Below are 14,056 nucleotides of genomic sequence, written 5' to 3'. Positions count from 1 at the left end.
AGGAATACCAGTTGTTTAAAACCTTTCCAGTAGGACTAGCAGCACTCCAACCAATAGTTCACCTGTGACATCTTACATTACAATCAGGTTTAAATAATAAGTAATGACCTACATACTCTCCCAGATTTCACCCAGAAACTAAGACTAAAATTTTCTACATAACATGCGGTGATTATAAATTTTGTTTGCATGGCTCAACTGGGAAGATGAATTGTCAAACACTCCCAGAAAGTTTACTGCCGTGACCTTCCTTATGCCACAATGAGCAAATATGGCAAAGATCATCTCCACTTGCTTGGAAGAATTAAGTTGCCAATAAATTGAGATAGTGGTGATCTTAGGTAGGACAGGCAAAGCTATCCCCTAGGACAAGTGGACAGCATTTGTTCACTCACACGTTCAGACAGTCAATGGCGTATTTTCCCAGCAGCATCCGACAGAAGCACAGCTTTGAGGCAGCAATAGTAATAAACAGTTAATTGCCAGATAATCTGTAAACTCTGGGAACTGAGTATTGGTGAGGGATACCGTGTGTGATAGTACCTCCAGTCCCTATCCTATCATAGTAGAAGTTGAAAGTACACCAGTTGGCATTTTAGTACAGTGCATCACTTAGGAAACACAGAAGTTTCAGCTTTTGGATAGATGCTGCTTTATGTCAGAAGGATATAGTTTTAAATCCTGTTCCCACTTTATGGTTAGATATTCCATCGCTATTTTATAATCTGGAAAAATCTGAAATTCAGTAAGGTCTTCAGTCCAAACTAATGAGATTACAGCATAGTTGTATTGAAAGCAGTTCAGTTAAGGTTCACTGAGTTGATTCCTGGTGTGAGGGGATTTTGTTGAGGAATGGTTGAGCTAATACTCATTGGTTTTAGAAAGACTGAAAGGTGGTCTTGTTGAAACATAGGTTTCTGAAATGAGCTTAATTGGGTGGATACTTTTTTTTCAACTTCACTCATGAGAGGTGGGTGTTTCTGGCTAGGCAGCATTTATTGGCCCACCCCTAATTGCCCAGAGGACGGTTAAGTGTCAATCACATTGCTATGGGTCTGGAGTCACATGTAGGCCAGACCAGATAGGAAAAACAGATTTTCTTCCCTAGAGGATATTAGTGAACCAGATGGATTCTTCCAACAATCGACAATGGTTTCATGATTATTAGGCCCTTAATTCTAGATTCGTAATTGAATTCAAATTCCACTATCTGCCTTGGTAGTACTTGAAGCCAGGTCCCAAGAACATTAGCTGAGTTCCTGAACTAACAGTCTTGTGATAATACTACTACGCCATTGTCTCCCTAGTTTGAGAGGATATTTGCCCTCACGAGGGAATTTAAAATAGGCATACAACTTGGCAAGATTTCTTCCAATTTGGTAAAGCTTTTAAATCTACGTTTGTGGAAGAGATGGGAAAGGAAGATACAGTTTACACAAATTTTCATTCATATTGTTAGTTTTACATCTGTCAACATTTTTATCAATTGCAGGAAACAGCAATCACACACTCCCACCTCATCCCGGTTCACACAGCCCCTCAGACATTCCCACCGCCCCTCATACTCTCCCACCTCATCCCGGTTCACACAACCCCATATACTCTCCCACCTCATCCCGGTTCACACAACCCCATATACTCTCCCACCTCATCCCGGTTCACACAGCCCCTCATACTCTCCCACCTCATCCCGGTTCACACAGCCCCTCATACTCTCCCACCTCATCCCGGTTCACACAGCCCTCAGACACTCCCACCTCATCCCGGTTCAGATACTCCCACCTCATCCCGGTTCACACAGCCCTCAGACACTCCCACCTCATCCCGGTTCAGATACTCCCACCTCATCCCGGTTCACACAGCCCCTCATCCCGGTTCACACAGCCCCTCATCCCGGTTCACACAGCCCCTCAGACAATCCCACCTCATCCCGGTTCAGACATTCCCACCTCATCCCGCTTCAGACATTCCCACCTCATCCCGGTTCACACAGCCCCTCAGACATTCCCACCTCATCCCGGTTCACACAGCCCTCATACTCTCCCACCTCATCCCGGTTTACACAGCCCCTCAGACAATCCCACCTCCAGAATGGGATTTGTTTTCTTTTCCCCTCTCAGGCCAATCCACTTTTCTGAATCCAGAAGAAGCAAACAAAGTCAATAGTTCAGAATGAAGGGACACCTTTAAAAAATGTAAACAGCACATTCCTCCTCGACTTGCTGCCGTCCAACCTCCTCTCCCCCCAACCAAGAATGTCTGTCAATATATTGAGGTCACAGTAAATGTGCCATTAACTACAAAAGAAATTACAAAAAAATACTCTTTTTCCAAAGTGACTGTCATATTACAAGCATGTTACCTATTTGTTCAAGGAGGCAGCCTGTTTTTCTCTCCATCCTTGAAATAAAGGTGATGGTATTATTTTCCATCCTATTATACCCGTGGAAGTGGTGGCGAACTCTCTCCTTAAACCACTACAGTCCTCAGTGTATGGTGCTCAAGTAAGTATGTGTGAAGAAACCCAGGATTCTGATCCAAAAATAATGGAACATGGATAGATGTATATGTTAGGACTGTGAGACACGATGAAAACTCAGAGCTAATGGTAATTTTTGGTGCTAAAAGCCATGAGGCAGGAATTTATTTGTCAGCTGAGCTACGCTAGCAGTGTTTATGAAGTCCTGTGATAGGGAGTACTGATCAAGTGAACTGCTCTGTGTTGGATGATATTGAGGATCTATTACATCCTTTTGTTAGAAATAGTAAAGCCTTCTATTGCAATCCTACTGCAGTCCAACATTCTTAAAGATGGGATATTTATGAAAATGCCTCCTTTTGTTAGTCACCTCATTTCTGACCATTCTCAAGTAGATCTTTTACAGCTTGAGGGACATCTAAGTTGGTGACTGTCAGACCACTTTCTGGTTTTGCTGTCTTACACCTTCACTAGGCAATGTTACGTAGAAGTGAAAGTGAGGACTGCAGATGCTGGAGATTAGAGTTGAGTGTGCGCTGCTGGAAAAGCACAGCAGGTCAGGCAGCATCCAAGCAGCAGGAAAATCAATGTCGATTTTCCTTCTCCTTGGCTTCTGCCTGACCTGCTGTGCTTTTCCAGCACCACACTCTCTAATGTTATGTAGAGGACTGGAGCAATAATCCAGAGAAAAGTAGTTAAAAATCCATCGTGGCTGCTTGACATTGTTTTGCAATTGAAGGGGCATTCAGTAATAAGTGACAATGAAGCTGCCAGAAAGTTGTAAACATCCAACAGGTTCATTAACATCCTCTAAACAAAAAGACCTAGTGCTCGTACTCAGACTATACAATAATCCAATAATTCAATATATCCAATCCTATACCACCGCAGTTTTCTTCAAAGCAGTCTAGCAAGTCAGTTAGTTCCATCACTGCCTTCTCAGAGCATCCAGAGATGGACATGATCAACCTTGCCAATTACAGCTACATTCTAATAATAAACAAAAACCTAACTAGAACACAGACACTCCCTGCTAAACCAAAATTTGTCTTCCCGTTAGGTGATCAAAGACTGTGAGATACACTGGGTAATAAAGGTTAAAGATTGGGATGGTATGAAATTCTGATGTGGTTGATGGCTCCAGTGCCTCATGAATGGCAACTTTGAGCAGCTAGGTCTGTTCTTAGAGTCATACAGACGTACAGCACGGAAAGAGACCCTTCGGTCCAACCTGTCCATGCCGACCAGATACCCAATCTAGTCCCACCTGCCAGCACCCGGCCCATATCCCTCCAAACCCTTCCTATTCATATACCCATCCAAATGCTTTTTAAATGTTGCTAGTATACCAGCCTCCACCATTTCCTCTGGCAGCTCATTCCATACACACACCACCATCTGCATAAAACAGTTGCCCCATCGGTCTCTTTTATATCTTTCCCCCCTCACCCTAAACCTATGTCCCCTAGCTCTGGACTCCCCCACCCCAGGGAAAAGACTTTGTCTATTTATCCTATCCATGTGCCCCTCATGATTTTATAAACCTCTATAAAGTCACCCCTCAGCCTCCGACGCTCCCGGGGAAACTGCCCCAGCCTATTCAACCTCTCCCTACAGTTCAAATCCTCCAATCCTGGCAGCATCCTTGTAAATCTTATCTGAACCTTTTTACGTTTCACAACATCTTTCCGATAGGAAGGAGACCAGAATTGCATGCAATATTCCAACAGTGGCCTAACCAATGTCCTGTATAGTCGCAACATGACTTCCCAACTCCTGTACTCAATACTCTGACCAATAAAGGAAAGCATACCAAACACCTTCTTCGCTATCCTATCTACCTGCAACTCCACTTTCAAGGAGCTATGAACCTGCACTCCAAGGTCTCTTTGTTCAGCAGCACTCCTTACCATTAAGTGTATAAGTCCTGCTAAGATTTGTTTTCCCAAAATGCAGCACCTCATATTTATCAAAATTAAACTCCATCTAATCTGCCGCCCTTACCAGGACTGGCCTACGTGTGAATTTAGACCCCACAGTAATGTGGTTGACTCTTTTAATCCCTTTTGAAATGGCCAAACTAGCCACTCAGTTAAGAGGGTACTGAGGGATGGGTAACAAATGTTGGCCTTTGCCAGTAAAATGCACATCCCACTCTGCTGCTCCAAATCACATCGAAGAAATTCCCCTCTATGTTGCCATGAGCCCACACTGTGAAAATATAACGGTCTTCACAATGACTTAACAGGAATCACTTCTGCTAACACTGTCACAAATCTGCACAACATACTTGGGCAATGACGAATAGGTTGCTCCAAGTTTGTCTTATTACAATTTGAAGATGTTTATTCTGTAGTTGTATCTTTCAACCTCATCCAATCCACACAGTATATATTAAAAATTTCCCACCAAGAATCCATTTTGTGCTCTTAAAGAAATTCTGCCAGAGATATTTAACATGGCATAATGCCAACTGAAGGGAGAGGCTTTACAGGATCCAGAGTCCTTACTGAGGGCACCTATAAGCACAACCATGTAACTGCACTGCATTTGGTCAATGTCCATTTGGAATGTGGATTCTGTCCAGTATGACCAGACAAAGCCACTAACAGAAATAAGCTAAAAGTCATACAACACCAGGTTATAGTCAAAAGGTTTACTGGGAAGCACTCTCTTTCGGAAAGCTGCTCCTTCATCAAGGAGCAGTACTCCGAAAACTAGTGCTTCCAATTAAACCTGATGTACTATAACCTGCTGTTGTGTGATTTTTAACTTTGTACACCTCAGTCCAACACGGGCATATCCAAATCATGAGTAACAGAAATGTGTTTCTCACATAACTATCAGTTCGAAATAATGAAGTTCATCAGCATAGACAAGTGAGAGAGACACCGAAAGCACAGGGACACACGTTGAGAGAGAGCGAACGAGAGAGTGAGAGCGAGAGCGAACGAGAGAGCGAGAGCGAACGAGAGAGTGAGAGCGCGAACGAGAGAGCGAGAGCGCGAACGAGAGAGCGAGAGAGCGAACGAGAGAGCGAACGAGAGAGCGAACGAGAGAGAGAGAGCGCGCGAGAGAAAAGACAAAATAAAAGAGGGAGAAGTCCCAATTAGTGACTTTGATCAGGTATGGCTCAAGAGCAAAGTGTATTTAATCTTCTGCTTTGCCATTGCGGCACACTACTAGTGTCATCTTTACATGCTCTTTTTTCATTTTGAGGGACAAACATGATACAAAGAATATGGTGCTTTGAGAGATCTATTGGGAGCAAGGGGTATGATTCCAGTTGGCCCAGTCATTGGAGCATAGCCATATTGCAGAACTATGTTGATTGGGGAAGGTGGTCAGGATTTGTCCTGGGACAACTGAGAATTACCACTCAAACGTACAGTTCAAGATGAAAATATGACATGAAAGCAGTAGAATATGCAGCTGTAGGTGTGATCCAGGCATTTGGCTTTTGATGGAAGATTTAGATTGCATGACTCGAGACCGAAAATGTCACCATTTCTACCTTTTCCGAAACGAGTGCTACAGTGCTTTAGCTTGATTCAAAATAAATATATTATTACCATTAACATAAGAAAGATAAATGCTGAAATTCCTAGGACAAGTTTCTCTCTATTTCCTTTACCCTCTGTGTGTAGTTTTCTGTAAAATGGTCCAATGAGGTATGTCTTCACCACAAGAGATATCAGAAGAATTGCCGCCAACGAAAACAGAATTTGACCAATAAGAGCAAAAATCCGCAGTATTTCTAAAATTATACTGTAGAAAAAGAAGAAAGGCAATATTGTGAAAATATATCCCAAAATAATCTGAAACATGACACTAATACGTACATTACATTTATTAGCTTGGGTCTTATCTTTCAGGTAATGATTGTTAGCAAATTAAAATACGTTCATCTTTCTCATTTGTTCAACGTCCACTTGATGCATGGGATATTGCTGCTGGTCCATAGAAGACAACAAATTTACAACGGGCATGGTCACTGGTCACACAGCTATAACCACCCAGACAATTACAAAGCCTCATTCGGAGCCTTGCTGAGATCCTTTGTTATTACAATTGAGAACTGTGGCTTCAACTGAAAAATATGTTTAGACCACTTTCAATGGTTTCATTCATTCGCATGACCCATTTGGCTTAATGGCCATCAAATCTTCAGCATCAGTCTGAATTAAATCAGTGCTGTCCAAAATCAAACCTACCTCAAGTAATGAACAAACTATCAAACAAATTTATGATTAGAGCCATATGTTCTGCAATTGCACCGTCTGGTTTATTGAGAGTTGTGCCAATGGGATTTTACTCTTTCACATGCATACCCACATGCAAGAGTGTGTTTGGACAGTGATGCTGCTGAAATGCTGGCAAAATGTTGATCTGTGAAGAGTGCATTGCATCTAAGCAGGCAGATATAAAGTTGTCAAGAGAAATGTCCGAATTCTTGTATTTGCAGATGATCGATCCCACCAAAGCTCTCAATAGTATTTTCCTCATTGCCTGTTAGAATTAAGATGGACGACCATTTTGTAGAATACCTTCACAGAATACTCCTTACACTGAAAAACACCTCGACTTGTCTTCAGGTGAGACTGACCGTGCAAGAGTTTATTCTCTGTGCACAAACATCAAGTGTTTTTGATCACATAATTGCAAACCTTGCAAACTTATCCACAGGATCCTCATTTGCTAATCATGATTTGGAGATGCCGGTGTTGGACTCGGGTGGACAAAGTTAAAAATCACACAACACCAGGTTATAGTCCAACAGGTTTAATTGGAAGCACTAGCTTTTGGAGCGCTCCGAAAGCGGCTCCAATTAAACCTGTTGGTGTTGTGAGATTTTTAACTTTGTATATTTGCTCATGTTACCTACAGGAACTTCTCTGGGCAGAAAAGCATACAAATGAAGAAAACCACTATCCTTGAGTATATAAAATGAGCTCCCTAATTTTTGTGCAATGGGCGTTGCCCCATGTGGAAGCAAAGCGTGGAACGGGTTCTTCAATGGATGAGTAATGACCTCTCTCTGAGGGAAGGGGTCCAGTAGAAAAGCAGAGCGAGCCTCTTCAATCACCAGCAGCTCAGCATTCCGAGCAGCCGAGAAAGTTGTCTGAATGCTAGCTGAAGTAGTCCTTCCCTCTAACTTGCAAGAATGTCAAAAAGAAATCAAGAAACCATTAATTTGTAGAAAAAGCATTCATTTTCACTTTAAAAAAAAACAAAATCTGCAGAGTGCACAGGTACCTGAGATTTGTTTGGTTCAGAGTAGAATGTGGCCAAAGTGGCAATACTTAAGAACAGTTTGTCTATCTTTCAACACTAGTGACACCAGATGGCCTGATGCTAAAGAATAAAAACACAGCAACAAACAGAAAGAGGAGGATAGAAACAACCAGTACGGGAAGAGTAAATGAAGCAGGAATAAAAGAAAACACAGGTATCAGCAGATGATAGAGGGGGAGACATAACCTTAATGACTGTGGAAAGACGAAAAAAAAATCATGGCAACGCAAGTTGAGATGGAAACAGAGAAATTGCACAGCCCAGGTTAGGCAACTGCCATATCTACCACTTGCAGGGGGTGGCACAAATCAACAACACTTCTATCATGTGTCAAAGATAACGAAAAAGAAACAAACAGTGTCTAAGGTGACGAGTACAAATAAACCATGGAGCTGACAGTCTCAGCACGCTGGCCTGGAGACTATATAGACAACTTAGTGGAAGAAAAAGGAAATGGTAGCAAAATCCTGACTTGCTGCATACTTCTTAGTGCATGGAAACTATGAAAGAAATGGTATCAAACGTTTGAAAAGAACATGAACAAGTAAGAGTAAACTTGAATCAATCTACCATTTGTTAAAGTAATTAAATTATCACAATTAAGTTGATTATTGCCAAGGAAACACATCAATGTCACTGAGTCAAAATCCTGCAGCTCCCTTCCTAACTACATTGGTACCGACAACACATGGACAGCAGCAGTTTGCCATCAGTTTATCAAGCACAATTAAGGATGAGCAATAAAATTCTAGCCAAGAAAGCAATGCACATATACCATGACAGAATAAATTTAAAACAAATTTGCTGCTTTGCATTATCGCATTCAGTATCCACTTGGAAAAAAGATGTTGACAGTTACAAAATAACAAACTTTTGAAGGACAAAACGGAATTAAAACCATTCCAAGTGACATTCAATTTGGTAGCCAATAAGAATTTACCTGTTAGATGTGCTACTGCCTGCCTGAGTTAGCATGGGCATCACGGCAATGAATAAACTCAGCTGAACATCCTGCATCACCAGTGTTCCAAGCAGCACACTGCTATAATCTCCATCACCTATTCAACAATCAGAAAAATCAAATGGAAACTGAATATCCATGGGCAGTATCTACACAAATTGAGCAGATAGGTCAATGTTTTACTTTTAAGCTAAACTGAAAGCACATCAAGTGAATGTCAGTGTGAAAGTACGGTAAATAGAGAGCACCACTGCAATTTAACAAAAAGGAAACCCCCTTGTTACAGTAAATATTCTCCCTCTCTGTGATTCTGCATGGTACTGTGAAGCTGATTATTATTCAATTCTAGCTTCAAAACAGAGTCTGCACCCTGAAGCCGGCTATTTCCAAATCAAACTCCAGAAATCCTCAAGTACCCACGGGTCATTACGTGTAAATGTTTACATAAAATGTTTAAAATACCAATTACGCAGAAATCACAGAGCAGAGAGTATGGATTCAGACAACCAGTATTAACAAGTCATATATAGTCTTCATTGCTAATAACCAGGTATAGGTCTAGCTGCTGCAGTATGATATTTTCAGCAGAGTGGGACTTTCAATTGATCTTTTTTTATATATAATTTTTAACACATTGAATGCAAAATTTGAGTCTGCAGCTAAAATTAGCCTCACCTGCAAGGTCATGGCAACAGACATAAGTGTAAAGTTCAACATCAACCTCGAATCTGACATCTAACTCTCCACTATCTGTCCATCTGTATGTGTTGAAGAGATGGACAACAAATATCTCAAATCCCTGGAGTAATTAATTTCACGAGTGATGCCCCTGCAAAATCCTGAAAATCCACTGGCAGGGTTGATGCTCCACTATCCATGGCCTCTTTCAGGCCAAAATCCACAGTATCAAAGTACTGGTTGTTATCAACCAGATCAGACTGTCACATTTGTCAAGCATGCAGAGAGATTTTCAAAACAAGCTCTCTACTCACAACAAGTGGTTATCAGGAGGCTCAGTGAAAATACTTTGAGGAGACCCCAAAGTTTTCAGAAAAGAAAAATGCAATAACTCACTGACGCACAGGAATATCTTGCCCAATCCCACCCAGACTGGAAAAGCATCATCCACTAAGGTGCCAACAATCTCAGAAAGGCCCAGGTGGAGGCAAAGCATAAAGAGTGGAAGAAGTGTGCCAAAAACCCAAGCATTCCACTCACCCGTCACTTCAGATACCCCCTGCTCCACCTATGGCAGGGCATGTGGATGCAGCATTGAACTTTTTATTCATCACAGGGCTCAACCCCAGAGTAGAAGAAAGTCATCTCGGACTAAAAAGTAAGAAGGAAGTTCTAATACATAACGAGAGCACTTGCGGCAATTATTGGCAATCAGGGATCACAGTCCTTGGCAATGTAACTTGATGACATTAGCACTCACACTTCTTGGCTTCATTTCTTAATAAAATGTCAGCATTATTATGAAACAGACTGGGAGGATTGCACAGCAATTCAGCATCATTCTAGACTGCAAGAACGGACCTGAATGAGACTTGGGACAACATAAGGGTAAGATCTTTCGAGACAACAGTCCAATCTGATTCAGGTGTGAATTGGAGTGGCAGTGGAACATAGCACATCGGGGGCTGAAAGGTAGCAGCGGAGCTTCCTTATAAAAGCCTGAGGGGGAGAGCCCCAAACTGGGGAGCTTACTTGGAGTAACAGCTAAACCCCAAAAGGAATCCTGACAGAATTTTACAAGGTTGACAAAACACACATCAGCACAAAGCAGTGAACTTACTTTGGGTAAGGTTTACGTTGTTTTTGTCCACTTTAAAGATGCATGAAGGTCAGGCTAGAGTTGTAACATAAAACTTGATTCATTTTCTACTTGGCTTGAATTTAAGGCAAAATCTTTTTAAACAGAAGGTCTGGCGGGGAGCCCATTCCCGTATGTTGCATGGCTTGTTGTAGGTTTGAAGTCTTAAAAGTATCCGGCAGTCTGATTGACTACATTTGTAGGAAGTGCCACCATTTGATCAGTTTGAGCAACAGGACTGAGAATTATGTAATTAGCACAGACACTGTCACCCTGCAGCTTAAGGAAGTGCGGTCAGTGAAGGAATGGGTAGCCATAAGTCAGAAGAAAGGAGGTAGGCAGGTAGTCAGGAAAATCCCAGAGTGTGACTCATTCAAGAACAGATTGCATGTGTTGGAAACTATGAGAGTAATGGTACCTCCAAGGATTGCAATCAGACCCTATCTGCACAAGTGGGGATAGGAACAGGGAACTGGTGGGAGATTCAACAGTCCTTCTACAAACCAGGGATGAAATGCAAAGATGGTGTGCTGCCTACCTGGGGACAGAGTCAAGAAAGTCACTAAATGATGTCAGGCATTCTGAAGGAGATAGCGAGCAGAGATCATGGTTCACATTGGTACCAACTGGACTTACCCACTGGCATTACTGTCATCGTCACCACTGTCCTAGTTTAGAGGCATTATCCATGCAAATGGATTCCTGCCGCTAACAGAGAATATGCTGATGCCAGAGGGAAACATTAGGTATGCTGTAACATCTAGAAGAGTCCCCAAAGATCAACATTAAAAGTGGCGAGCATGAGTGGAACAAGAAATGGCCACCCTGCCTGCTACTTCCATTTGTGGCCATTAATACCATTTACCCAGCCTGTTAACATCCGAGGAACAGGGGTAACAGCCAGGCCAGATACCAAGCCACATCTAATATCAACCATCAGGCAGTAATTATCATAGGAACATTCACCGATCCCTCCTTAAATTGTTTGATATCAGTTCACTCTCCAGCAGCTCCCAACTAGTTTCTCCCTCACTTCAGCCCCAAGGGCAATTCGTTATCATCTTCACAAATACACAACAATTCCACATCGGCTAAACTGCTTAAAGACATACCTTCTTTGTCTCCTCTGGCACCAAGTGCAAGGAATCTGGATACTAATGGGGTACTTGATAGAGATAAACATGTGGAAATAAAAATACTTTGCGTTGGCCTGATATTCAACAGATGTCCCCAGAGTAATCCAAATATAACCATCAGAACTGTCATATAACTGGTACCTTGCAAAGAAATCTTCCAGACCTAAGGACAGAGAAAACAATGTACTTTAACACCAAAATAAAAACTATTAATGTTACAAATGTTTCTTTTCAAAGCATGACTAACTCAAGAATGTGTTTTACCGTGATTTAAAATGAAAACTGTACAAGGTATTCCGTAATCATGAGATCACATTCTAAAACATAGGAGGACCACTGATTGCAGTGTAGACACAACCAACTCAACCAATTCAAAAGCTTCAATTGTGGTTTTCTTTTTTTGGGGTGGGGGCGAGGGGGGGAAAGGTGCGCGGGAGGCATGTGCAGAGATTATGTTCACTTAGGGTATCAGGAGCCTGGATAGTATAGAAAGGAAGAATCACTTAAAGAAATGACAGAGACATCTGGGACCAGTTGGAAGTCTACAGGCAAGTCAGAATGTTCCAGAATCTAAAAGGAATTGAGAGAAATCAAAGAACAGGTCAAACTACACCATGCAACGGGTACATAGTCTTAATATATTCAAACTTCAATAAAAAAAATTGGACCTCCACATTTCAAGGGGGGAGAAAAGGGGGCAATGCTTGAATTAAGGTTTTGCATATCTGGATTCGACCCAGCAAGAGGTTCACTTTAATTTCGAGTGATATCTTGCTGGGCCTGTAGTCACTGGAATCTAGAAAAATGAGACCAGAATTTATTGAAATTTACAAGATTCATGGAGTGGGGATGGGGGGGGGGGAAAGAGAGCCTGACAGGGTCGATGCTAAAAGGTTGCTCCCCCTTATGGGAGAGTCAAGGACCAGAAGGCATTCTCTCAAAATAAAGAGTCACCCATTTAAGGAGGAATTTCTTCTCTCACAGGATAGTGAATCGGTGGAACTTACTGTAGAGGGCTGTCGATGCTGGGCCATTAAGAATATTCAAGGTTGAGATAGACAGATTTACTATAGTAACGGATTCAAGGGTTATGGGGAAAGGGCAGGAAAGTAGAGTTGAAGGTTTTCAGATAAGCCATGATCTCACTGAATGGCAGATTTGATGGGCTAAATGGCCTACTTCTGCGCCTATGTCAAATGGCCTTAATCTCTGAAAAGGGGTGAAAAGTCATACCTTTCTGAGCCGATCAGGAGAAAATTCCAGGCCAACAACAAACAGGGTGAAGAACACACCAAACTCGCCAAGTGTTTCTACTTGCACAATGGACTGTGGGGAAACAATTTTGCAAAACATGACCATCCTCTGAAATCAGAGCAATTAAGAAATATTACAAAGCACTTTCAGCAGAGGTAAACTTCATTCAGTCCAAAAGATCTAGAGTCACCGAGATGTACAGCACAGAAACAGATCCTTCGATCCATGCTGACCAGATATCCCAATTCAATCTATCCCACCTGCCAGCACCCAGCCTATATCCCTCCAAACCCCTCCTATTCATATGCCCATCCAGATGCCTTTTAAGTGTTGTAGTTATACTAGACTCCATCACTTCCTCTGGCAGCCCATTCCATGCACGTACCATTTGCATGAAACAGTTGCCTTTTAGGTTCCTTTTATATCTTTCCCCTCTCACCCTAAACCTATGCCCTCTAGTTCTGGACTCCCCGACCCCAGGGAAAAGACCGTTTATTTATCCTATCCATATGCCTCATGATTTTATAAACCTCTATAAGGTCACCCCTCAGCATCCGACGCTCCAGGGAAAACAGCCCTAGCCTATTCAACCTCTCCATAAAGTTCAAATCCTCCAACCCTGGCAACATCTTTGTAAATCTTTTCTATACCCTTTCAAGTTTCACATCTTTCCGATTGGATGGAGACCAGAATTGCACGCAATATTCCAATAGCGGCCTAACCAATGTCCTGTACAGCTGCAACATGACCTCCCAACTCCTGTACTCAATATTCTGACCAATAAAGGCAAGCATACCAAACACTGCCTTCACTATCCTATCTACCTGCGACTCCACGTTCAAAGGAGCTATGAATCTGCACTCCAAGGTCTCTTTGTTCAGCAAAACTCCTTACTATTAAGTGTATAAGTCCTGCTAAGACTTGTTTTGCAAAATGAAGCACCTCGCATTTAACTAAATTAAACTCCACCTGCCACTCCTCAGCCCGTTGTCCCACCTCAACACTAACTATACCTCTTATGCTCAATTCCAAACCATTTATATAAATGATGAAAAGTAGTAGACCCAGCAAAGATCCTTGTGGCACTCCACTGGTCACTGATCTCCAATCCGAAA

At 42.1% G+C, this 14,056-nt stretch overlaps 1 protein-coding gene across 3 annotated transcripts in view; it reads right to left on the bottom strand.

The window, feature by feature from the left end:
* Positions 1 to 14,056, bottom strand: part of tmco3 (transmembrane and coiled-coil domains 3) — a 67,904-nt gene that overhangs the window by 24,881 nt on the left and 28,967 nt on the right. For all 3 annotated transcript variants that reach the window (XM_060833333.1, XM_060833335.1, XM_060833334.1), the window contains 4 exons: positions 12,921 to 13,013; positions 11,664 to 11,850; positions 8,715 to 8,832; positions 6,052 to 6,247 (listed from right to left, as the gene is read on the bottom strand). In XM_060833333.1, coding sequence (XP_060689316.1) covers positions 6,052 to 6,247; positions 8,715 to 8,832; positions 11,664 to 11,850; positions 12,921 to 13,013 — 594 coding nt within the window. The remainder of the gene's footprint in view (positions 1 to 6,051; positions 6,248 to 8,714; positions 8,833 to 11,663; positions 11,851 to 12,920; positions 13,014 to 14,056) is intronic.

Source organism: Hemiscyllium ocellatum, chromosome 12 (genome assembly GCF_020745735.1).
Source record: "Hemiscyllium ocellatum isolate sHemOce1 chromosome 12, sHemOce1.pat.X.cur, whole genome shotgun sequence".
Taxonomy (NCBI): domain Eukaryota; kingdom Metazoa; phylum Chordata; class Chondrichthyes; order Orectolobiformes; family Hemiscylliidae; genus Hemiscyllium; species Hemiscyllium ocellatum.
This window is presented reverse-complemented; position numbering and strand designations above follow the sequence as displayed.